Raw genomic sequence first — 25,773 nt, forward strand, 5'->3', positions numbered from 1 at the left:
TTTTGAGATTTCTTTTTTAAATACCTGGCATGCAGGCTCATTTTCCTTTTTTAAAGCGTTTGCTTAGATTTCAATATGTGTAAAAGCACAACAGCGAGCGGTTACTGAAGCACAGCAGCTACTAAACTGCTCACATTGTCTTGAGAAGGAAGCTACGGTTTACTAAAGTAGATCAATCCTAAAAACTCATCACTCATCAAACTGCCACAGTGTTTCTTTCCATTTTTTCTTAACTCCAAAGCCTTAATCTTACTGCTCAGTGTTTGGTGAATGTAATTATCAGGTGGAGTTTCAGCTGGCAGGGGTTTGATTGTCATAGATTACAGGTGCGGGAGGATGTGCTCATCTTGCAGAGTGTTCATACGTTTTTCCTCAAGTCTGTGCTTGCTGCAGTGACTGTAACTGAATGTACACACTGTGCTGTGAGACTAGTTAACGGCGCATTAAATGTGTTACTGTGATGTTTTGGTTTTCACACATTTAAGGAGTTTAATTCAAATCATGCTATCTTTAGGTTGTGAGAACCATCAGTTTATGGAATTATATTTGTGCCTCAAATCTGTCACATTTTGAGCTCAGAATATGATTTTTTTGGGGGGGCCTTGGACACAAATTCACAAATATAATTCCATATAAACTCAGTTTTGTATGACTATTGGATACATGTATACACACACACACACACACACACTGCAGGACTTGAGCTGCTCCTTGGCCGTGCAGACTGTACTTTTTTGTGCCGGTGTAAATACTGAATCTGTATTGCTGTGATGTAAAACAAATGTTAAACCAGAGTCGGAGCCTTTTTGTCACAGAAAAAAGGTTTATTTAAAAATAAAGTTATATCCCTCTTACTCGTCAAGGACTGTGAAAACAAAAAAAAACCAAAACATTTGTCATTGCGTTATTCACCTCTAGCTGCTTGGACCACAATCATCACCGCTCTGGTGTTTCAGACACTGGATGCTAACTGACAGCGTCAAACAAGGTCGAGATTGGAAAAACAAAGATTGGTACATGTTGGTATAACTTGTTTTTTTGTCTTTATTTTACAACGGAGACATTCGATGCTGAGGTTAACGAAGACAGATATGGTGACGGCTCGGCGTTCCGGCGAAAGGAACCAACAGAGCTGATTTCTCTTGAAAGCAAAACATTTGGTAATCTGAACGACAGCATGCTTGGAATAAGCTTGACTAACAGAAATTAAATAAGGCTTTTACTGCAACAAAACAGGGTTGACCGACTTCTCTTCTGAACGGCTGCTCACAGGGAAGGAACCAAACTGACTCTGGTCTCTGTTCTATTATGATGAGAGTTTGGAGGTTTCAAAAGGTTTCTTGCTATTTACTGAAAAAACAAATGAAGTCTGACTGTTGGTTTAGATTCTTAATTTGAGCTTAAATTAATTATTCAATGTGAAGACAAGCTTTAAAGCACAACTCTGGTGATTATTCTACATTTTTCTTATTGTTATAACATATCGTGTGAAAAGACTAAAACCAACAATGAACTATTAAAAAGACATCATTGTTGTCAATCCCACATACACTGTCCTGCTGCTGTAAATACTCATATGTGTATTGATCCGCAGCCGGAAATAGTCCCTAAAAAATGCCTTATTCTCTCCTGTTTGAGTGACGTTTACGAAAAACTACAGTGCCCAGCTGCTTTAGGAAATTAATAAGCCTTAAAAAAAGAAACTATATATTTGTGACCTGTTTTAAAAGTTAAACATCTTCAGTAGAAATATATGAGCTTGGGGCTGAGTGTCTGAAAGTCACATTGTTGGTTTTAGTCTTTTTTATGTTTTTTATTGACGTAATAAAAATGCAGTCTATCACCAGCTTTATGCTTTAAATGAAAGGATAATATCACAGTCATGTCTTTCTTACTCTATCACTGCTAAAGCCTCTGAAGAGTCTGAACACACTCATGACTCAACTATTCTGGAGCAGTTTTTTTTTCTCTCAACTGCAGGAAGTCACATGCAGAAAATTAAGGACACAAATTGCTGTAACTAATCAGTTTAAGGCAAGAAAAAAGCAAAAAAACAACAACAAAAAAAACATGTCGAGTTGTTCTGATAACTCCAAAAACACCAGTTTATACACACGTTTCCTTTAACTGGAAAAAAGAAACCAGGTTTTGTGTTTACATTGATGTTATAGAAATTGAATTACTGTTGGAAATGGCTGATAATCCCATTACTATAGAACATGTAATTCCACTGATAGACTTCTGGTGTGCAAACACGTGCTGCACTGACTAACTAACACTGGTATTATCCTTTCATGTGAGGCCGAAATCACTGATTCACTGTTAGATAGTTAACAGTGAATATTTTGAACCCAAATCTGAACTCAACAGAATTTTAACTGATTTAAACTATATTAAATTAAAATATTTTTTAAAAATAAATAATCTGATCTCAATTCGACTGAACAATAAAATCAGAAGAACTGATTTTTTTTTTCCTGATCTGTGGGGATAATTTGGGAACTGAAGGCTGTTATCACCAGTCTGACCTTAATCTGAACCCTGACACCACAGCAGAGACAGAACCAAACTTAACCATGAAAAGGCACATCATGTTCTTTGAAACACTCACTTGGCGGCAGATGACTGACCTGTTTTTTTAAAAAAGTTTAAAAAAAAAAAAAAACAACAAAAAAAAGACGACATAAAAACAGTCAGAGCTGACACAGTGAGAAGGTGGCGGTGGTGTAGCTGAGCGATGCCATTCGGTCTGAATTTACATGTGTGCAAACAGAAAAAAAAAAACATGGGAGCTTGGAAATAAAAGCACTGTGTATGAGGCTCCTGCTGGCTTTCATGAGGCACATTTATCCACTACTGTTCATCTTAAAGAGACAGTGATGAGAGGAAGAACAGATAAATGAAAAACACAATTTTTACATTTCCTCTTCTGCAGTTAAAACCTGTAAATAAGACCATTCAGGACTAAAAAATCAGTTTAAAAACAATCCTCATGCATAAGTTTAGCATTTTAAGGAATAAAATAATGAATCACATAGTAATGGTTTAAAAACATTTTCTTTAAAAACGCAGTCACAAAATAATCAGCTTATATATCAGATCCAGTTAAGAGTACGGAGCCATTTTTGTGGCTAAATTCTGTCATGTGACGGCACAATTTGAGAATAGAAAAAGATTTTTTGCAAAGAGAGAAATTATTATCATGCAAAGAATAATTTAGTTTGAGTAAAGAAAAATCAATCCTGTGTTTACTTTATTTATTTGAGTGCCCAATAATAACCTCTTTCACCTGATTTTATTCATTTGTCCTCTCAAATTCCCTACTTGGTGCGTTCCAAAACCTTTACACACTCGCTCAAACTAAATAATCCTTTGTGTGATGATGATTATTGCTTGCAAAAAATCTTTTTCTCTGTTCAAAATGCTCCAATGCGTGCTCAGAATTGAGGCACAAATATGATTCCATATTAGGGAATAACTGGGAATATTGTTCAAAACATCTTTAGCTTTTTGTTCTCTTTGGAAAGTTGTTTTTCCTTCACATCACTGCTTTCAGCTGAACAGAGGCAGACAAAGCCTCCTCCTCTCGGTCAAAGACTTGAAGATAAACACGCTCATTTTTTTAAAATGTTTTTTTTTTTTCAAAATTACTCTCCATAAATAAAAATCTATAAAAGGAAAAAAAAAATAACAGAAAGACACCCCTCCTATAAATAAAAAACAAAGATTTCCAGCAAAAACACAGAGATAAAGATCTGTATACAAAATAAATAAAAAAGAAAAACTTTTAAACCCCATATGGACAATATACAGTGTTACTAATATCTTGTTAAACCTCTGCAAATAGATTAACGTAGTGCATTTTTTTTCCATTCACCACAAGAACTACGAATTTTATTTTTACCTTAATTTTTTTTCTTTGCAAACCTGCAGGCAAATGAAGTTCCTAACAATTATCCAAACAGAACGAGGAGATGCGAGGTTTTTGCGTTGTAGGAACGCTTTGTTGGCATGTTTTGTTGCGTACAGTTTGTTTGTAAGGATGTATTGCTGTTGTCTTGGAGACGGGACATGTGTGTGGACCTGTGTTTTTGTATTTTTTTTTGTTTCATGGTTTACTTTGTGTACATAAAAACACAGACAAACATCTCGGTAAGGTTTTCATGTTTCTCTGCAGGCTGTGGAGTCTTTGGAAAACATGTTATTTTAGGCCTTGCTAGCCCGGGCTGCGATGTATCTAGATGTTATCACCGCTACCGACGACGGTCTATCATCTACGACGCAACGTCACGACATCCTACGACATGGCGACTCCGTACACGACAGCTTTAGCTACAGAGAACGACCCTCACCCTCCCTGATCCTCACCTCTCGGTGTGTGCGTAGTACCGGATGGTGTGCTGAAACAGTCGGACAAAAAAAAACGATTCTTTACTGGCCTTTAGTCTGGACACACACACACTCAACCTCTCTTTACAACTTCACATAAACTGTCCCTCATTTGAAACAAGTGTGCAACTTAAACAAATTAAAAATCAAGAGTCTTGTGACTGTTATTTAGCTTCCATGACCTTTTTAAGGGGGAATGATGCCCGCTTTTACGTCTGGAGTTTGTGTCAGGAAATGATAAAACTTCCAGAATAGAAATCTATATATCTACGTTACATGTCCGCTCTCGTCTCTTTCGTCCAGAAGAGAGGAACGAGTTGGTTACAGTGTAAAACTGGTTTTGTCTTTAGCCGCCGTCTGTTAGGCTGGGGACAACCCCCTGTGTGTGTGTGTGCGTATGTGTATGTGTGTGTGTGTGTGTGTGTATATGTGTGTGTTGTCGGGATGTGGGCCTTCAGGCATGCCAGTCCAGTGCAAACCTACCTAAAGAATAAACAGTTTCAGATTTGATCAGGGGAGGTGGATGGAGGGGTTGGAGTGGAGAGGGCAGGGCAGGGCGGGGGGTGGACGGGGTGGGGCGGCTGGCACGAGGGTCGTTTGAGTCTCCTTGGTCCCTTGTTGCCCCCGGTGAACATGGAGACAGACAGGCAGGCAGTCACTCATATGTGCTGCGGTACCACTGGCTGCCATTTATAAAAGTCTAAGACCACTCCCTTTGTTGATTCAAGTAATTTTACATCAATTCCAGGACTCCAAGCGCCACCGCTGGTGAATGAGGGTTGACGGATGCTCGGGTTGGCTGCGGGAGTGCTTCAGCTCCAGCAGCTGGGGGAAAACAATAAATACGATGAACACACGCAGTCCTGTGAACGTTTTTTTCTGTTCCAAAAGCTTCCGACAAAGGAGTCCGGTGTGTGTTTGACTGCATGGAGTGTTTCGTCTATGTCTCTTAAACACACACACACACACACACACACACTGCTCCGACTTCATTTAAACTCCATCCAGCCACGCCCGAACCCAAACCTCTGTCAAGCCTCCCCCCCCTCCCTCCCTCCCTCGCTCCTGTTATCTGCCTGTGCGGTTGGTGCTATAGGCAGTTTTTGCAGAGCGCCACCTGGCCCTTCATGTAGTCGCGGCAGGGGCAGATGCGTCGCAGCGACTGGTGGGCGCCCGCGCAGCTGAACAGCAGCAGGTCGGACTGGAAGATGCAGTGGCGGCGGGTCTCGCTGTAGGCCGGGACCACCGTGTCGGCACTCGACTCCACCGTCTGACAGTCCACACCAAACCTGAGACACACACACACACACACACACACAGAGACAGATATTACTTTCATGTGATCATATTCTTTCTCTGTCCATAAAAGAAGAAAGACAGAGAAGAAGCTGGACACAGTTATGAGCTTTGACCCACTTATTCCAGTAAACAAACTGGGCCCTCTAGTGGTAATAACCTGACACTGCACTTCCTGGCACTTCATCTAAATTCACCACCAACTGAGCACATGAATTCAAATCGGTGTTGTGCTGCCATCTGATGGCCGCTTTTAAAATAACAAGAGCTGGGTGTGTGTGTGTGTGTGTGTGTGTGTATGAGTCCAACCTGGCCAGGTCTTTGTCCTTGTTGAGGTGTTGGAAGAAGGACGGTTCGCAGATGAGCTGCTCCTCCTGACACACCTGCTTACAGGAGCGTCCGGGCTCGGCCATTTTCACCTGCAGGGCGTTGAGGGGGGGCCACATCACCTGGCCGTGGCAGAAATCCTGACGACGCAACATGACATGACACAACGTCACACAACGGAAAAACAACACTACTACAATGACTTATTAATCTGCTACTACAAAGTAAAACCTGACAAAAACTGAACATCTTTATAATCACATAGCAGAAAATGATCATAACAGACGTTCAAGATGATGTCATTTCTACTACTCTTGTGGTTTTTAACTGCTCGATGATGGTGATGATGATGATGATTATCTAGAGGAAGTACCTGGTTCTCAATGAAGGCGTTGACTCTCTGCAGCATCCCCTCACAGGTGAACTCATAGGGCAGGTAGGGCTCAATCTGAACACACAAACACAAACAAGTGGTTACTCTAGTGATGTTGCTGGTGAAGTCACACACCTACAAAGCCAGTGTGTGTGTGTGTTTGTGTGTGTGCATGCAGCTCCCTGGTGAAATTTTAGCCCGCTCTCTGCTCTTTGTACCACTGTCTTTCGCCTCCTGTCGACTTCCACAGGCTCTCATTTCCAGCCTGAAGACTTCAAACAGGGCGGACCAACAACTGAAGCCTTTGTTGTTGCGATAAGTCATTCGCTGCTCGCTTCATGTCTTTGTGTACGGGGAGGAAGATGAGGAGGAGGAGGAGGAGGAGGAGGAGGAGGAGGAGGAGAGGGAGGGTGCGCGAGCCAAGCCGGAGACTGGTAGGCTGCGGCTCGCCACGGATCACAAAGCATATGAGGCTCCGCAAGGCTTGTCCCATAAACAAAGCCATTGTTCCGACCCGCTTGGCGGAGCACGACGCAACACGAGGTCCAGGACCCGGCCTTTAAATATGCATGGGCCCCGGACATCAAGACGCAATAGGATCTCTCTTTCTTTTCTTTGAGCTTTCTCTCATCCTCTGTGTCTGGATCGGTTTTCATTCGAGCTGTCAGTGAGGATAACCAGTTTAGATAATCGATTCATTGTTCACATCATATTTTCTAGCAGAGTGCCAGCTTCTTAAATGTGAGGATTTGATGGGTTTTTTTTGTCTTATGTGATAGTAAACGGAATATCTTTTGGTTTCAGTGCTGGTTTCTGACATTTTATAGACCAATTATTGAAACATTGAAATATTGTGATGGTTTTATAGACCAAAAGATATATAAAATACATAATATTAGAGATTAGAAGAGAAATGGCAACGTCTGATACAATTTTTTTTTTTTTTACACTTTCTTAGTTGGCTGATCAATCTAATCTCTTCAAAAAGAAAAGATGGGATTTTTAACATATAAACAAGGATATTTTGTTATGGACATTTCTATCAAAATTCCCCATAGATCATCTGCTGTGTCTTTCCTGTTGTTACCTTCTGGCTGAGGATGGAGCGGATGGCTCTCTCCACCTCTGCGGAGTTCTCGATATCCACCGTCCACACGTGGGGTTGACCGATGTAAACCTCAGCGTACGGATGCTGAGAAGTCAGCTGCAGACAGGAGAACATAAAGTGAGTAGAAGTTAGAACACAAACACACCTTTTAAACGTCATATCTGGAGCCAAAACATCAGTTAGTCTCGGCGTATCCGCCCTCCTCTCACCTCTCTCAGGGTGGGTTTGCCCTTGAAGAAGTCGGTGTTCTTGCTGCTCTTTGGCGGGTTGAATTTAGGGTTGAGGAAGGCGCAGCCGTTGGCGATGGCCTCCAGGGGGGCAGGACCCTCGTAAGGGAAGGACAGACCCACGAACAACTGCAGTGGAGAGAAAACATCAAGAGCAACTGAATCAATTAACATCCACATGCTGGTTTTAACCTGCAAAATCACTTTAAGCTAGAAGACACATTTAAGTTTGACAAACTCTGGATCTTTCACCTTCATTCAGTCTGTCTCCTTTCACTGCTTTTCCAAGAAATTTTCTTCACAATTTTTAGTTTGAATGGAAAAATGTCAACTGTGCTTTGGCCCCTAATTGACGGACTCTCTCTTTGTGAGTTTCTTCATGGGTTAAGGTACTAAAGTAACAAAGACTAGAAGCTGAGAACAGAAATTACTGTAAAATATAACCATTTAAAAATCAAGATGAAGATACAGCTTGAACTAAAGATGAGAATAATCATAAATGACAGTATAACCTTGATTCTTTGTGTGCTGCCCAATCAAGACAGAATCCAACACCACCTCAGTGTGTGTTGTCACACTTGTTTTATAACAGCCAGCAGGCAGGAAGGAGGTGTCATGTGGGATCCCACCGTTTGCAGCTACTGAAGCAACCAGAATAACAAAGAAGCCGGCAGGGGTAGAAAAGTTCACCAGTCGTGTTGAGGAGTTTCAAACCTCCCCTGTTATCAGCACAAAATCCAGCTGAGACAGCACTTTTTCTTTCCGAACAAGGAGGGATAAACAAGCTAGATGATATGAAGCCATCGCTGTTATGTTTAGTCCTCCCACAGGCCAGAAGTAGTTTGGTGAAGAGGGAGTGCCTCAGGTATTTTGGAAATGGGAACAGTGTACCTCAGCAGCCCGATGAGACCTTGAAAAACAGTAACAGTATACTGCAACTAAAGCTAAGCTAACTTAAGCTGGATAAGACAACAAATCTAACGCCATATATCACTAAATTACAAAACTTCACCCATTTTAGCAACTGTTACTAATGTTTCTACCTTCTTTTTGGCTTGTGACCCTGTAAAACTAAACAAAGTCAACCCCTCGTCATCAGTTGCATGTCCTCCACTTGAGAGCAGCTCAAACAAGTGTGTGTTACTTGAATCATTTTTAGAATCCTTGAAGTAAAATTATCCGATAATTCCAACAAAAGAAAGAAAGAAATTAGAGGAAAGTGAAAAAATGAGACTAATTTTGCGTGAAAAAAGAAAAGTGAAATGCTGCTTTTCTCTCCTTGAAATCATTTTGTGAGCTCATGCAAGGGTCATGACCCCCAGGTTGGAAACTACTGACATGTGTGTTGATGTTGAACAACTGTCTGTACCGCAGCACTGGTTCATTTAAGTTTAGCTGCAGAGCACATATTAAAATGTTAAAAAGGAAATAAAGCATAAAACACTGAAATTAGAAACCATTCAAAAACAAATTTATATGACAAAACAGAGAAATAAATACAAAACGGGTCAAGTTTTAACTGCAAGGTGAAATGAGGAATGTTTAAAGTTTAGTCAAAGGTGGAGAAAAATGTCGGTAACCTCTTTTAAAAGGTAGTTAAAGTGCATGCGTAGAGGGGTCTCTAATAACAAGTTTACTCCTCCAGATGAAAAGAGCAAATATTTGCGAGGCGGTCGCAGCATGCCGCAACCAGAAGCAGCTTGTTCACAAGAGTGTGAGGCAGTTATCTAGAAACAGAGAGGGGAGGTGTGGTGGTGGTGGTGGTGGGGTCGATCTGGGCTAGTGGCTCATCTAGTGGAGGGCTACAATGGCTAGTCTGTGTGTGTTTGTATTGGTCAGTGTGAGTGTGTGTGTGTGTGCTCATAAGAACAGAAGAGAAAGAGTCTTCAAGTCCTCATCTCGCTGCCGGACTGATGACGCTCACACGCGCTTTCTTTCACACACAATGTAGTTCTTTATCATGTTATATGTCTTTGTACACTTAAATAGAATCAGAGCAGGGCTGTGAGTTCATGCTGTATGTGCATTTAACACCTAGAGTATTTAAATGCCTGGTTAATGACAGACTTCTTCCAACAGGTGGCAGCAGAGCTCACTTCTTCTTCTTCTCTGTGTGTATGTTGTGCTGTGTAGTGTGTGTGTGTGCATGCAAAAGGTCCTCAATGCTGAGAAACAGTCAACCACTATTTATAGGGAGCGAGGAGGGGAGGGGGGATGAAGAGACACCAAGACAGAGACACAGAGAGAGAGAGAGAGAGAGCTGCTGTGGCTGAGAGAGAAAGAATCCACACAGACTTAAGGACTTAAAAGTAGAAATGAATAAACGATGTCCGCATCTCCTATGTGACCGGAATAGATTATTAAAGATCAGGATGAATAAATGTCACAAACATAAATAGAATTCCTCTTCAATCTTATTACAAACGCTGGTACAGAAGTTCTGACTGAAAGTACAAACAGTTCAGGACAGTAACTTGATTCCTTTAATAAATTTTATTGCATCAACACATCTCAGAGAAGCATCGCTCTGCCTCGGGGCGCACGAAGCATGAATGAGCCAAACTCGCAACCCTTATGCATGCTAGGGCCAGGTAGTCTCCATCAACCACAGCTTGAAGTTGGAGCCAATGCGGAAGTCTCTTAAAGTGCAATGCCACCCAAAAAAAAAAAAGCCTGGCAATAATAGACTCCCATTCAAAAAGTGTCAACTTCTCTTATGAAATACTTCTTTTCCAACGAGTCATTATGCTTTTAATCTCTAAATTTGGGCCCTCTTATAAGTGTGCTGGTGGTCGTTTTGGAAATGATTGCTCTGTTAATAAGATATAAAGATGAATAGTAGCTTTGATGTCTGCTGTGTGGGTGTTGACTGACAGCTGTGATTGACAGTTTGCTCCCCCCACCCCCTCCCCCAAACCAAGGGGTGACATCACGCCTTGCTACATCCATCTCTATATAAAGTCTATTGACTCAATCAGCTAAGTGTGTGTGAAGAGAGAAAACAAGGTGCCTGCCTCACATGTATTTTTAAGGAAGAAACTTATTCTGAAAACCACTGATATAAAGATACGATATTTAATCTTTTAACAAATAAATGTAATATTATTGGACGCTGCTGTAACTGCATTGCGTTCGGATGTGAATAATAATCTTCAGGCTGAATCCAGCAGGTCACACAGTTAATTTCTTCATGTCTGTTAGTTATTACCTGACAACAAACAGCTTAAAGGCACATTACCACCAAGAATTGGACCGGTGTTGTGCAGTGGACTGTGGTAAAGTAAGATAAGCATGCATCAAGTGTGAGTTAAAAGAATTGCTTGATAGCATTTTTTATGGTCTACTACCTCATGAACGTGCACTTAAATGTTCAAGTGTGGCTATTGGGACACACCAATTTCCTCTTGCTAGCAGCGCGTGGAGATAAATATGCCACATATAAAATGTAAGTACCAACATGTGGCAGATCTAATCAAGAGAGGGGATTAAAATCTTTCTACCTTAAATTGTACAATCAAATCTTTCCTCTGAATTAAAGCACGTCTGTATAGCACATGCAAAATTAAGCCCACAACCTGAGGTACATGTGCTTGAATTAATGTACATGAATATACGACACTTGCATGTAAAATACTGCAGAATTAAAGCTTTTTTTTTTGGTGGAAACTCAATGACAGCAATGGAACTCAAATGTCCTCGTTATGAATATGATCCTTGTGTGATCATACAGTGTTTTTCATATCATTTCCTTAAAACCATCTCATATGTTAATGTTTCAATTCAGATACAGTTGCTCCAAAAAGTTTTTGCATTTATATCTCTGTCAGCTGTCTTTCAGACAAAGACGCTTTAGCAACAGAAAACCCACGAAAAAAAAAGGTGTTCAGTTTACAACCAGAGGATTACATGCAAAGAAAACCCCCTGCTGTCTATACCTCCATCTCACATGTAAATGTATTTACATTTGTGAGCTGGTGCGTGGAGGAGAGTGATGTAAATCATGATAAAATAACAAAGAACTAGCTCGCTCTTGTGCTCCAACGAAAGGAGTCTCATGGCTCCGCATCAACCCCGTGTGTTGCACCTCAAACACGGCGCTCGCTGGGTTTAATGACCCTGTGAGTTAATTGGACAGTTTGTTCTCAGTATTTCTAATTCCACCACCTGCCATGTGATGTGTGTGTTTTCCTCTATGCAGATTGTGGTGACAATATTAACATATGAGACAAATGAAAGAGCTCAAGTTGGTGTGATAATTTTTAAACACGCACTTCCTCGTTTTACATACAAGTCTGTGGTTGATATATAAGTGGAGTGGGTGTGTGGAGGAGTGAGAAAGAGAAAGAAAATGAGAAACACATGGAAGACAAACCAGAAACAGACAGTTAGGCGTTAGTTAGGCAATTAAACTCTTAGTTAGACAGACATAGGAGATAGAAAAGAAGTCAGAAAATCTGAATTTAATTTGGCCTTGGTCAGTCTGCAACTTGACACGAGTTTGTCACATTATTCACCTGACCAGGAGATCAAGCACCAGACGTCAATGGCAACATACTCGTTTTCACAGAAGCGCCTCCGCACGAGAAGTATTTTTACAGTACACTCAGTTGATAGTTAAACCCCACGAGGCCAATTAGCTCAGGCAGTCTGTTTGCAGGTACAGTAAGTGTGTTGTGTACGCAGCACGAGGAAAACTGTGCCTAAAACACCTCCTGTTTCCTTGTAAGCACTTAAACAACACTGCGGCTAAAATGTTCAGGTTTTGTGGGATTTAATTGGCCGTTTCCCCGATGGGTTCTCCATGCAGAACCACATGTACAGTAATGAGAAGATATGGAAATGTATATATCACAAAACTCTGATGTGAGTTAACCTGCCAGGCCATCAATCTACCACTGAATCCAGAAGCTCAAAATTCCTTCCATTCTTTGTACAGAGCTGTTTGGCATCAATTTTTGAGTGTTGTTTCCTTTAGACTATTTTTCCCCCAACACTTTAATGATCTCCATAGCAGAATATACCTTTTCTCTGTCAATACCTTCAACATAACTGGTTCCTTGATGTTCACAGCAGGTTTGAGGTGCTCAGTACAGAGCTGGATTTGCAGTCTATGAATCTTTTTTTTTTTTTTTTTTGGCTAACGAAATACACAGAATCTTTTTAGAGGAGAAGGGGTTTAAATTTCAATCCATCTTTCTTCTATAACTGAATCATGATCTATACACTTTCTATCCCTGCCCCAGCTCTTGTCTGATGTCTTTCTCCTCTCTCCGTCTGCCTCTCCTCCCTCCCTGGTCTGATGGGAAAGCATCAGGTTTCAGAGGCTAAAGAAATCGAAGCTCTCCTCTACCTTATTCTCCTGAAAAGTATGAAAACTGGAGCCAAAAGACCAGATTCTGTCTGTCAATGCCAGCTCTAATGATGGATTTTACCCTCAGCAGACATTTCTGTCAGGTGTCTGAGGAGCATTTAATTTTAATTCCATTCCCTTATGTAATACTTGTGGTAATGGACAGGTCCAAAAGAAAAGAAAATTGTTTTTCCCTATGTTGTGAGCATGGAAGAAAAGTAGGTCCCTTGACTTTTGCTAAATCCCTTCCCTGAACAGTGATTCATCAATCATAACTCCGCAACAATAACCAATCTTTGAATTTCTGTCAAGAGTTTTGAGGCTTGTGTCCTCCAAAGCCAAACACACAAGAACAAATCGGATAATGAACGGATCAAAGAGTGTGTTTATCTGCTCTAATGTAAGCTGGGTTACACTGACAAAAAGTCCAGTTCATGACAAGCACATCCACTGTGTAACATTTCCCCGTTGTGTGGGGAAGCTGGTCCTGGATGCTAACACAGTTGAAGCTAGCGTTAGCGGCTCTGTCCTGCTCGTTAATGGATTTGGCAAAGTTTACACTCCAGCAACTCCCACTAATGTTACCAGATATAGAGTTAATTCTGATCCTAAAAGCCTTTTTCTAGGAAACATAGGATTTGAAAAATATAAAAAAGGATGTAAGCTAAGCAGCCAAACCGCCTACAATTTTTCCTGATCTTACTTAAAAGAAAATAGGACTAAGTAGCTCTACACACATGCAATACAAGAATACATTCTTTTTATTTCCATCTCTTCTACATGGATCATTAACTGTGCATGTTTGAATTCTTGGTTTAAATCGAGTCAGGTGGAAACATTAAAAAGTCAACTGAAGACAGAGTTTTTGATCAATTTATGCAGCAAAAGTTGGCTCAATTAGCTAGCTAGCTAGCTGATAAAGTGTCCTAATATCATTTGTCATTTGAGAAGGCAAAATCAGAGGTTGTTGACTAGAAATGAGAAGCTGCTTGTCTACCATGTCTGAAATCAGGGACCCATTGTTTCAAGTGGTAAATCTGTCACTGTTATCAATGTTTACTGTTTACTTTTGTATGTAAAATTGAAATTTGAAGTGCAGGGATTATAATAGATGGTAAATCTAAAAGGCAGTTTGAGATATCATTACGCTTATCATGCCCACAAAACAAAGCCTGTTTTTGTTGAACAGCTGAACACACATTCTGTGAACATGTTAAGTGTGTGTTTAGCTGCTAACACGTGTTCATACATCACCACCTCTGTGCCCGCTCCACACAGCACAACCCGGTCTGGGCATAGTCTCTGTAGCTGTGTCCTTGTCTTTGTGACTGAAAGTGGTTTGAGTAGTGAGAGGAATGGACAAGTCATGACGTGAATGGAGAAGTGCTTCGGTGGACGGCTGGACCGAGGACAGGCTCGGAAACGACAGCCACTCGGCTCAAGGCTCTTTCAGAAGAGCGCACTCTCTTTTGCCATACAAACATCTCTCTATTTACTTCTACTTCTTCTGCTCTTTCAAAAAAAACACATTTCTACATTTCTATCATATATTCTCAGTTACATTTTTAGCAGCGAAATGTGCTTAAAAGTTATGGCTGCAACTGAGACACATTTGAATTCAGGAGATTACCTTCACAGTGGGTCAGGCTTATAAATTTGGAATATCTGAGCAGTCCCACTTCATTTTCTTTTAGGAAACTATTCATTTTAAAAACGCTATTCAAAGTGCATGTCTCATCCATCTACTATTACTGGAATGTTTCATAGCCTTAGCACATTAAAAAAGGCCATGGTTTGTGAAAAAGATATCACGTGTCCTTAATATTCTGCAGGTTAGCAGGGCCGCAGTCTCTTGGTCATTTAAAAAAAATGTCAAAGGGAAAAATGCTGCAGTTGGTTTGTGGCTTTCATCGGCATCTAATAAGCACCGTACTCTCACACTTGTTTCCTGCAGGGTCAGATTTTTTTTCCGTGTGAGACAGTTTACAAGCAGGCGGACTCACCTTGGTTTCTCGGAGGAGGAACTGCAGGTCTCGGCCGCTCAGGATGCCGTGGTTCTTCACGTAGCTCGGGAGATGCACGGTGCTGGTGCCGTGCACGGTGCCGTGAACCTCCATGTAGCTGTGGATGATGTCCAAGTATTTCTTCTTGTCCTGTGACAAACATAGGAGAGAAAATATTTTAATAAGAGAGGGCAACAAGCCAAAATCCTCCTGGAAACCACAGCTTTGATTCCCTTCATTTCAGACAGGACTAGTTGTATTACCAGGGTGATAATACTAACATGAACTGAAATTAATTTTGAGGAAAAAAAGATTATTTAGGTTAATCCAGAAAGTGGAAACACAGACTGTAGCATCCTGGATTTAACCATTTTGTTTTGTTTTTTTTTTCTTTGTGAGAGCGGATCAGTATCATTACTTTGTTACGTGGCCCGCTGAACTTTTGTTCAAGCTACCTGACTGACCATCTGGCTTCAATGGCTAAAAATAGCTTTGTATGAGGAGCATCAGTGCACACAATACCCTGCTATTGTTATGGAAGTCTACTTGATCCATGATGTCCTTGATCCAAAAGACAATAAAGCATTCAACGGATGCCAGTAAAACCAGTTTCCTTTATACTGAAATTCCTGACCAGCCTACTGCCACCACACAGGAATGCTGCCCACGTGATCTGAAGTGGTCACGTTCAAAGGTGACAGTAGGAAAGGGAGAAATTTTAATCACTCCAATCCAGATAAGTTTACTTGTTATGTCTTAGTACTACTCAGCCTGTAAAAACAGATGTTTAATGTCTTCTGTGGCCAAGTGGAGCTGTCCAAATACTGAAAAAAATAACCCTGATGACGTCATAGTGATGTCATCAGGGTTATCTCTGCTTGAGCTTGAGACTTGTTATTTTTAACAAGCCTACATTACAAACAGGGGGCAGAAGAAAGATGAAAGACGTGGGTATTTACCCGGAAAGGAGGATTTAAAAAATGAAGCTGTCGATTTGCATTATGGGAAATGTAGGATCCAGTGTTTTTGGCGCTTGACCCCCAAAAAATGAAGAACTAAACTGATATCTCTGCCTCTGCTGCATCAATGTTGACCATTCTTCTTTTAATACAACTCTTGTGTATCCCCCAAATTTGTAAGTTCCCCTTTAACAACTGATTATTTGTTAAACCTGTGTAAATGAATAAAAGCTGCCTACTCTCTGCCTAGGAATGCTTGAAGAATTCTTCTTGTCAATGAACACATTTCGTCTTCAAGGACACCTAAAGGTTTCCTTGGACTTACTGTGTTCTTTTGTGTGTTTGGAGGACTGTGATTTTAGTGTACAGCGTGTACTGACAAAGGATTACAACTGATGATTACAAGATGTTGCAAAACAGTGAAAGTGACTCATGGGCAAGTGTAGTTCAGCAGAAGATGTAGCAAGGAGAAAAAAAAAGTCTCTTAGCTGAAATATTGTTGGTCAACAGTTTCCTGGACTGACTGATTGGCAGATAATGTGTTTACTCTACACACTCTACATTTACTCTACATTATTCTTTATTGTTCATCTTTTTAGTAATCCCTGTCAGACTGCTCACAGAAGCCCAATAAGAGCTTCTTTTTAAAAATAAGTCATGTTAATCAGTTTGGATGGAAACATTACTTCGATAATAAAGTCCTTTGATCGTCTCCACACAGCGATTGTTGTAGCGGGTCTTTGATTTTTAAAAACCAGGACGTGACTACTGTATAACGCAGCCAAATTTGCACACAAAATATCCCCCTGATACCTCTCGCTGAACTGCCGCGCAACATTTGTCTTTTTCAGTTTGTCCTGTTCCCGCTAAAGCCCGAGCCATACGGGAGCAGCGTGAAGTAAAGTTGACTGCTCTTAAAGCCGAGCCCCCTCAGGAAGGCTGTATAGATGAAAGCTGGGCCATTTTCTCCATATTGACAGAATGCCTCAAAGGTGCATTCACTGATGTGCGCACACACACGCTCATATATGCTGGAATACTATTGATTACCCATACCGTCAACACTCATGGGGCAGCAAGGCCTCGTTGTTGTTAAAAGCTACCTGTTTCAAATTTACACACAAACCTAAGACTCCGACGCACGAGCCTGCCTTTGAAATCAGCTCTGCCTCCAGGACATTTCCCTACTCACACTGTGTGTGTGTGTGCGTGCGTATAAGTGTGTATATGTGTGTCTACCTCAGTGCTTCCTTTCGAAGCTTAAGTTTCAGGTAGCCGCTCGTCAGGATCCCTGGAGGCCTGGCTATCAGATGCCTCCAGCCAGCCTGCTGTAACTAAAGCAGGTTGGTGTGTGTGTTAGTGTAAGTGTGTTAGTGTGAGTGTGTGTGTGTGTGTTTGTGAGATGAAGTCCTAATTAGAAGGTGAAATCACTACCCTGTAATCTTTTCACTCAGGAGAGCTGAGCTAGGGTTTGTATGTGTGGAGGGCTTTATAAATGAAGGTTACCTGTAGGTATCTGAAGAGGCGCACAAACACACACACACACACACACACACACACACACACTTTTAAAAAGCTATAGTAGGTTGTGCATGAGATCAGAGGAAGCTGATGAAAAAGAAGCGTTGAGGCATTCAGACTTTAAAGTCTGTCTAAAAGTGAGGCTTAAAAACACAATAATTCCAATGCAGGCTGGTGATTCACGTACATTTTTTGAATAATTTAAGATATTTGTTGTACTTTTAAACTGCCTGATTGAGCTTTAGGCACAAAAGCTATCTCATGATTCACGCTCTGAATGGTTTGGTGGCATTCAAAACAATATTTAAAATATGTATATGTACATACAAATTCTGTGAACACTTTAAGGGGGGGGTGGTTGTGGTGAAATCATCCGTAAGAGCGCAATATATGACATGACTATAACTGCCTGGAGAGGAAGGAAGAAAAAAAACACGACTAAAGGAAAGACATCAAAAAGTCTCCAAAGGCAGCAGGATGTGTGTGATGTGTGTTTATTGTGACCGCTTGAGTGGCTGTGTATGTGTGTGTGTGTGTGTGTGTGTGTGTGTGTGTGTGTGTGTGTGTGTGTGCATAAGAAGAACATAAGACCGCCACGACCCTTCAAGGCAGTCGCCACACAAAGCTTCACGGTCAGAGGACATCGCTCGCCAGATGCTCTCCGGAGCATGGATGGGTTCTCTCTCACATACAGACCCACTCGAGTTAGTATAAAAGGGTTAGTGTGTTTAAAAAGAACACCCTACAAACAGGTTGAAAGAAAAAAAATAATAAATTGCGTTCTTGGCAAAGAGATTCAGAAGTGTTTACAAGGTGCGTTTTTAGATCCCTGTTGAACCACAACTCACCATTTATTGCGGATTTTTCTTTTTCCTTTCCTTCTCGTAATGATATAATGTCAACTTTAATTTATAAGGCTCTTTCTATTGTCAGCAGACTGTGAAGTAGGAAGTTTATAACGCTAACAGGAGCAAAGACAGACTGATAAGATGACATGAAAGTTTTCCCTCCGTGTCCTTGTGCGATTCAGCAAGCCGAGAGTCTGCATACATCTGTGCCGTACGTGGCTGTATACGTCTCAGGGCGCATGCAATATGCAATCTGGAACCAGGGAGCGGATCGATGGAGGCAGCCTTGTACAGGAGCACATGCTTGGGGAGTTATAAAATAACTGCTTTAGCTGGAGAGGTTGATTGAAGCAGGAGAGAAAGAGGAGGAGGAGGAGAGTTTTATGACCTTGTAAATCAGAGGGAATTTGTAAACCCTGGCTGGGAGAGGAAACAGGAGAGGCGGCGGCTGCTTTCTGTCGGCGGAGGGACGGGTTGAGGGATGAGCATCTGGGGAAGGAAGATGTACTGGCTGAGACGCAGCCTCTGAGGCAGTAAAGGCAAAGAAAAGTAATAAGTTGCAACATTTTCCTACAAATAAATGTCAGGTTTACTACGTGTTACCTGCTGATATACCAGAACGGCAATTCAATACGCTTTATATGCAGCTCATGAAAGCTTTTACATGTTTAGCAATAAAAAGCCTCTATTATCCAAAACAAGAGTAGGAGTCAATTGCCATGCTAGCGGTGCTTTGAGCTAAATGCTAACATTTGCTAATTAGCACAAAACGCAAGGAACAATTGAGGTTGATGGGGATGCATTGGTCAAATTAATAGTTAGACTTGCTGGATGAAAAGTCACCTGATCACCAAAGTCAGTGAGATTCATGTTTTGGGAACCGTTAACGTATGTGCATAATTTCACTGCAATCCATCCCATAGTTGTTACAGTTGATATTTAAATCTCAGTATCCATAGCGTCATGCCAAAAGCAAGGCTAAAATGTTACTGATTGTTAAAGAAAAACTAGACCAATGCTACCAAAAGAACCAAAAGTATCAGAGGCAGACGAACCTGAACAAGTGGCATGAATGAATTAAAAAAACAGGATGTTCTTGTGTATACAGTCTTACCAGAAACTTTATTTGTTAAAGCTAAGTGGGATAAGGAAGAAGACATCAGCCATTATTTCCTGTTAATATGTTAAGACACGTTCAAATCCACTGTTGACGGATGGAAGGTGTGCGTTTATGAGTCGGGTTACAGTTACTATCAGCTCTCTCTCTCCCTTGTCTGTGGTTTAGAAGGGGGGATCAACAAGCTTGATACGTGTCTGTACAGACTGCTCCTCTCTTATTATTAAACTTCTCTATATGTTCGTGTAGCGGCAGAGCTCCGGGGCTGAGAGCAGATTTTTGATGTTTCGGAGCTTAATCTTGACAGGTAGCGGTGTCAAGACACTGGGGGGATGGAAACGATTAATCTTTTTTTATAGCTCATTTCAACTGAAACCGTCAACTTCTTCCTCTGCTTGAGAAACTATATTTGATACAAACACTTCTTCTTTGTAATCGTTCCTTTTGATCTTTCTTTCATAGGAATTTTTATTGTATATTGATGCATATGTTGATATTCTTTAAGTGATTTCCTGCACAGGATTCTTACAAACAAAGCATCATATGTGCAATAGTATATAAATATATAACTCCAGTAACCTCAAGAGGAGAGAAGAGCTTTTGCCTCATTAGACTGCAGAAGGGTGCACTTGGTTCGACTTACTCGACCCTCAAACTGCCTTCAATATCAAACATCAAACGCACCTCAGATCGTCTTCCTATCTGAAATTATTTCCGACTGACGCACTCTGGGGCCCCGAAAACTGGAAGCTTGTCGGTAGGGACAAAAAAATTTACTTCGGCTGTTCTTCAAAGAAGCAGGGGGAGAAAAAAAAAAAAAAAACCTTTTCCAGTCTCATATGCAAAGCTCATTATACACATATCTCTGCAGTGATACCATAGTGTCGAGTCAGTCAAACACAGTTCACTGTAAGGACACTTTAGTGATGACTGTGAGCTGCTCTTGCTGCTCCTGCAGAGCGTGACCTTTTGTCCCGATGGTTGACGTCTGTCTGTATGATACAGTGAGGACATCTTTACTGATTAACTAAACATGAAGGGTGTAATGGAAAGCATCATGACGAACTTGGTTTATGCAAACATATGAAGTTCTTTTGAATATAATACAATGTCATGGTAATTAGTGGTATTTCTATCAACATAGCTAGCGTTTAATACTTTGTTTCCATTCACTCCTATTGTAAATATAACTCAGCTGCTACATGGAGGTTTAGTTTTCAGCTGCCTCTTTACCATCGTATACTATTACAACTACTATATGACTCATAAAGATAAAAAGATAACCGGACTGGCAGATGTAGTTATAAATAAGCAGCTTAAGAGATAGATGTACTATAAAAGCCAATAGCAGCTTTGACAGATACTTTAGAAGTACCCAGTGGAACATGAGTGGTAAAATGGTATCCAGAAGTGTTTGGAGTGCAGTCAGGTGTTGTTATTTACTTCAATGCCCCGCTACGCCCCATTACACATAACGGGGTATAACCTATTGGAGTTTGGTAGCTGGCCAGAGCATGTATTTGTCTGTAGATACAGGCGGAAATGGTATGTGATTGCTGACAAGTCAGTCCCTGCTGTGTGTCTACGAGGGCTCCATAATCATCCGAGTGTAACAGACTGAGCACATATGTGAGGAAGCCTCCACTTGTAAGCCCGGTGCGAGAAAAATAAAAAAAAAAAAAAAAAAAACATAAGCAAGCAGCAGCTATGATATTCTAGTCTGTCCTGTAGCGATGGAAACACCTGTAACGTCACACGCTTCATTGGGTGCAATTAAATGCTTCACACCTCGTATAAAGAAGCTAATGGCACCCGGGGGGGGGGGGATCTTAACACGTTTCCATACATTCCTACTGCTTTCAGTGGAGCAAAACAAAACAGGTGCCATTGAGAATAGTCTATATTATTTTAAGGATAATTATCACAAAATGTGCTTTTGGCTGAGAATCAATGAGGTCAATGTGGCATAAGCAGAGTCGGGCTTCTTGCTCAATTAAAATCCTAATTTCCTATTTTCACTGTAATGTTATTATTCTAACTATTGTAACCCCACTGTAACTAATATAAATGATCTCACTGTTTATTGTATTACTTTTCTGTTACATCCTCACATTTGGCAGATGCATCCTCTCTTCCCCTCGTAAAGCCAATTACCGCTGCTGTGAATGATCACAGAAGCAAACAGTGTTGATGTTCAAAGCTTTTGTCCTCCTTTTGCTCGATAAAATCAAAGCTAATGGAACAAAGTAAATTACGACCATCAAGTCCGACTCTTCTAGTCAGATTCTTTAAAATTGTTCATACTTTTTAAAAAAATATTCAACTTCTTTTTTGCTGCTTTCAAATCGTAATGTTTTAACTGTATTCTTCGAATGAGAATTCAACTGCTTTTGGTGCTTATACTCTACATCAACCGACACTTTCACTGCTTTCATTTCTTATTCTATAATAGACTTCATCTGCTTTTAATGCACTCCAACTGACACTCAAACAAAAGACTTCTTTGTCCCATAACTTCCACTGTTGATACACATTTTATTCCTGAGCTGCCTTCAGTGTCAACACTTCAGCCGACACTTCAACTGGCATCTTCTTTCAGTTTATACATCTGAATTACTTTCAGAACCGACTCAACAACAACTGACCCACCCAGCTCAGTTTACTCCTCACACTTACACACAAATGACAATTCACATCCTTTTAGTGCTCGAAGTTCAACTGAATCTTCAGCAGTTAACACTTAAATTGACACTTCAGCTTTTTTCAGCCTTTGCATTTTAACTGCCACTTCAACTTCTTTCATTATCTCATATATTTCCAGCAGGGAACACATGTACATTTCCTTTAGAGCATGCACCCTTTTCTAGTTGTAATATACTGCAGATAAACTGGAAGCACAATATTTAACTCTACAAATTGCTGAGTTAAAAAACACCGCAGTAACAAATAAAATCTTTTGGAAATGTCTCGGGTCTAATTCAATGAAACATCCAAGACAGAAGGAGTCGATTTAATAACCGCAATAACATTTCCCACTCAAACCTACTTCTTTCCTCAAACGTCAAATTTAGGTTTCTACACTGGCACTCACGCCTGTTTAATGGCACGAGGGATTGCAACATCGGATCAGACGAGCGCAGTAAAAAAAAAAAAACGAAGGAAGGTTTAATGTTCGACCTGACTCGTGAAGAGAGGGGGATGAAACACACTGTTGTCTGTTTATGAGCCTGTGTGAGTATGGGATGGTTGCCCTTCCTACTCTGCATATGCCAGCTCTGTGTGTGTGTGTGTGTGTGTGTGTGTCCCTGTCAGTTTGGTGTAATTTGTCTTTCTCCACCATGTCCTCTGATGTGCTGCCAAGGGCCTGCAGCTCTGCCTCTCCGTTCATCCTACTCATTCTCACCTTTCTTCGTGTTCCCTTCTGCCTCATCAAATGCTTTCTTATTCACTGAACGCGGTAGAAATAAGGACAGTGACCCGTTTAACATAGTATAAGAATCCGGTGAGTCCAGATACAAACCTTGAATCAATAACTTTTATTACATCGTACCGGTTAGAAAAGAAATGTAGATATCTCAGTGCTCTTGGCGTGAAATGATAATGCAGTGCTGCGTTCTTAACAATGACCAGCTGCTTTGTATGATGTGTGTATGTATGGAAAAAGAGAGAAAAGGAGAGACAAGCAGTCACTCTCAGCTCCCTCGCTTTGCCTTTCTATTCCTCCAACTGGGTTGCCATGGAAACGGCTCCCTTCGAGGTGGTCTGGCCATTTTATTTGGGCTCTTACCATCGACACTGCCTCTTCAACAACAAAATGATTACTTGCCATCCCGGGTTGTTTAATCCTCAAGATCTCTACTAGGCCTCCGGAGGTTCTGAGGAGTGCCCGGCAAAATGAGCTTTTATTTTACTGGAAATAAAACCGAAACAAGTAATCACAGGTTTAATCGCCGCAGATTTCAGGATGTGAGGGTATTTTCTGAGACAAAAAAAAATGGTGCTCGATGTAGGAATGTGGCTCAAATTTCTGTATTTTTATACACAGTTCCAGTCCTTCACACTTTTGCTTTAGTAATCCGGTGTTATATCAGTATCCTCATCCTATTAAGGAATAACTCAGTGCAGGCAGATGTGTTGGTGATCGGAGCAGTCAGGTTAGCATAAATTGTGAAAGCAGGAATGACTACGCACTTCATCAGTGAATAAATGCTGCTGTTCCTCAACAACCGATCCATGTTCCCAAGTTTTGTTTGCCAAATTCTAAGTGAAGTTAAGGCATTTAATCACAAAATTAGGTACGACTTCAGCCCTGGAGCGGTGAAAATCTCCCCTGTGCTTCCCAAACATCTGCACACTGTTAATTAGCTCACAGTCATTTATAATGGTAACATTTCAGCCAAATAGACCTCATCAGGCATTCATTTTTTGTCATGATACAGCGTAGCGCTGCTGAAGAAAACGTCTAAAATGAGTATCAGACACGAGAGACATGTCTGAAAAGGTTATGATCAGTGGATACATTTTCAGAACACCCGCCTCTGTACGCTGTCAGCGAGTGCAATTTTTTTTTGCTATCATCTCTTCAATTAAATCTCCGGAGGCCACATTTGTCCTGTCCTGCTGCCAGATTCCTGATTTCTAGTGCCAATAAGCTACATAAGCATAAAAGCTCACACACAAATACTGATTAATCCATCCGCTTCTCAAAATATTTGAAAATAGCCCAAATTTAGCAGTTTTTTTTCAGTTGGAGATTGGACTTATGAGTGCGTCGGGCAATAAAAAAAAGTGCTTACTGAGGAAAAACACTACAACGTTTGCTGATTTTTAAAAAAAAGGAAATCCGGTGAACAAAAGGTACACAGACTAGAAACCCTCCCCTGATACTAAGAGGTTAGAGGTTCAATGTCCTGCCAGAAGTTTACTTTCCCTGAGAATCTCCACCGCTTTCATGTAAAAAAAAAAGCTCCTAAACTGATGAGCTAATTTTGTCACGGGGGCGAAGGAAACTGCTTTGTGCTCACGAGAAACTCATTTGCACTACAAAGCATCTGGCGTGCATCTCCATAAAATGTGCGGTGAAGGCTGTTGCACCAGTGTGAAAATTGTGTGTGAATGAGAGCGCGAGTGTGTGTCTGGGTGATTACTCAGTCTGCTTCACACACCGGTTCACTTCATACACCTGTGGGATGAGCGTGACCTGAGCACTCCTGCATACTGATGAGGCAGTAGAGAGAGCTTTTCAATAGGCTGTATTATATGTGAAGACTATTACTTGTCTAACCCATATTAACCCCTCCAAAGTACGGGTGCTGAAGGAGACAACGTTTAGTTTAATGAAACGTCTGTGGCTCTTCTGGCTCAGGCACTGTTTGGACCACGCATTGCTGGTTTCAATGTCTGTAATTTCTCCACACTGTTATTGTTTTATAGCCCAATAAAGTAAGAAATGTGATAAGCTGGACAACTTGCATTCGTTGTTATGAAGACAATGTTCAGCTTTCCTTATCTAAGTTAAAGTTTAGTTTTATTTGTTTTTTAAAAAGCCTCCTTGTGACTAGGAATGTTGTTGCACTAGCTGATTAACACAAGTGGATTTAGCTTTTGCAGTGTTAACAGAGCTGAAAACGTAATTCTGCCTATTAACCCTTCTCGAGATGTCTTCAGATCATTCATTTCACAACCCGAGTGTAATTCCATTGTGCTTTTTACCTTCATGCGAGAAATCGTTTTCTTACAGTAGGTCACGCTTTCTATTTTAAATAATGGATGTGTCATTTTGAAACGGGAACCTCTCAAATACGGAGAAAGATCGAAGGACGGCGCGATTAAAAAAAAAAAAGAAAGAGGGAGGGAAATGGAGTAAAGCCAGCTCGTTATCAGTCGGCCCCAAAATGGCCCTTTAATTAAAAGCAGGAGGTAATGAACACGCTTGGGAGTCTGATTAGCAGCTAATGCCCCTTGCTGTGTACTGATGGGCTCTCCCGTCTGCCCTTTTAAAGCTAAACTGAATGGTGCACTACAAGAAGCCACAAACCGCAGCAGCCGCACCAGCTACCTCTGGATGAAAAAAAAACAAAAAACTAACACCTTGGGATTTAGAGCCTCGCAGCACGGCTTTGAAATTCAAACAGCAGAAGTGTTACTGGATATGTTGGAGATTCTGTTCATTTCTGGTTCTGTTAATATTGGCCTTATTTGAGTATCCAGACGCTAAAATTCTGGCGCCGGTGGTCAGTGGATGGAGTTTGATCG

At 41.0% G+C, this 25,773-nt stretch overlaps 1 protein-coding gene across 4 annotated transcripts in view; it reads right to left on the reverse strand.

Moving 5' to 3' along the window:
- Positions 1-237: 237 nt before the first annotated feature.
- Positions 238-25,773, reverse strand: part of mgat5 (alpha-1,6-mannosylglycoprotein 6-beta-N-acetylglucosaminyltransferase) — a 91,609-nt gene continuing 66,073 nt past the window's right edge. For all 4 annotated transcript variants that reach the window (XM_044344732.1, XM_044344730.1, XM_044344731.1 and 1 more), the window contains 6 exons: positions 15,074-15,223; positions 7,703-7,849; positions 7,473-7,589; positions 6,386-6,460; positions 5,995-6,152; positions 238-5,678 (listed from right to left, as the gene is read on the reverse strand). In XM_044344732.1, coding sequence (XP_044200667.1) covers positions 5,480-5,678; positions 5,995-6,152; positions 6,386-6,460; positions 7,473-7,589; positions 7,703-7,849; positions 15,074-15,223 — 846 coding nt within the window. In that variant the 3' untranslated portion in view covers positions 238-5,479. The remainder of the gene's footprint in view (positions 5,679-5,994; positions 6,153-6,385; positions 6,461-7,472; positions 7,590-7,702; positions 7,850-15,073; positions 15,224-25,773) is intronic.

The sequence above is a fragment of the Thunnus albacares genome, chromosome 24 (assembly GCF_914725855.1).
Source record: "Thunnus albacares chromosome 24, fThuAlb1.1, whole genome shotgun sequence".
NCBI lineage: Eukaryota > Metazoa > Chordata > Actinopteri > Scombriformes > Scombridae > Thunnus > Thunnus albacares.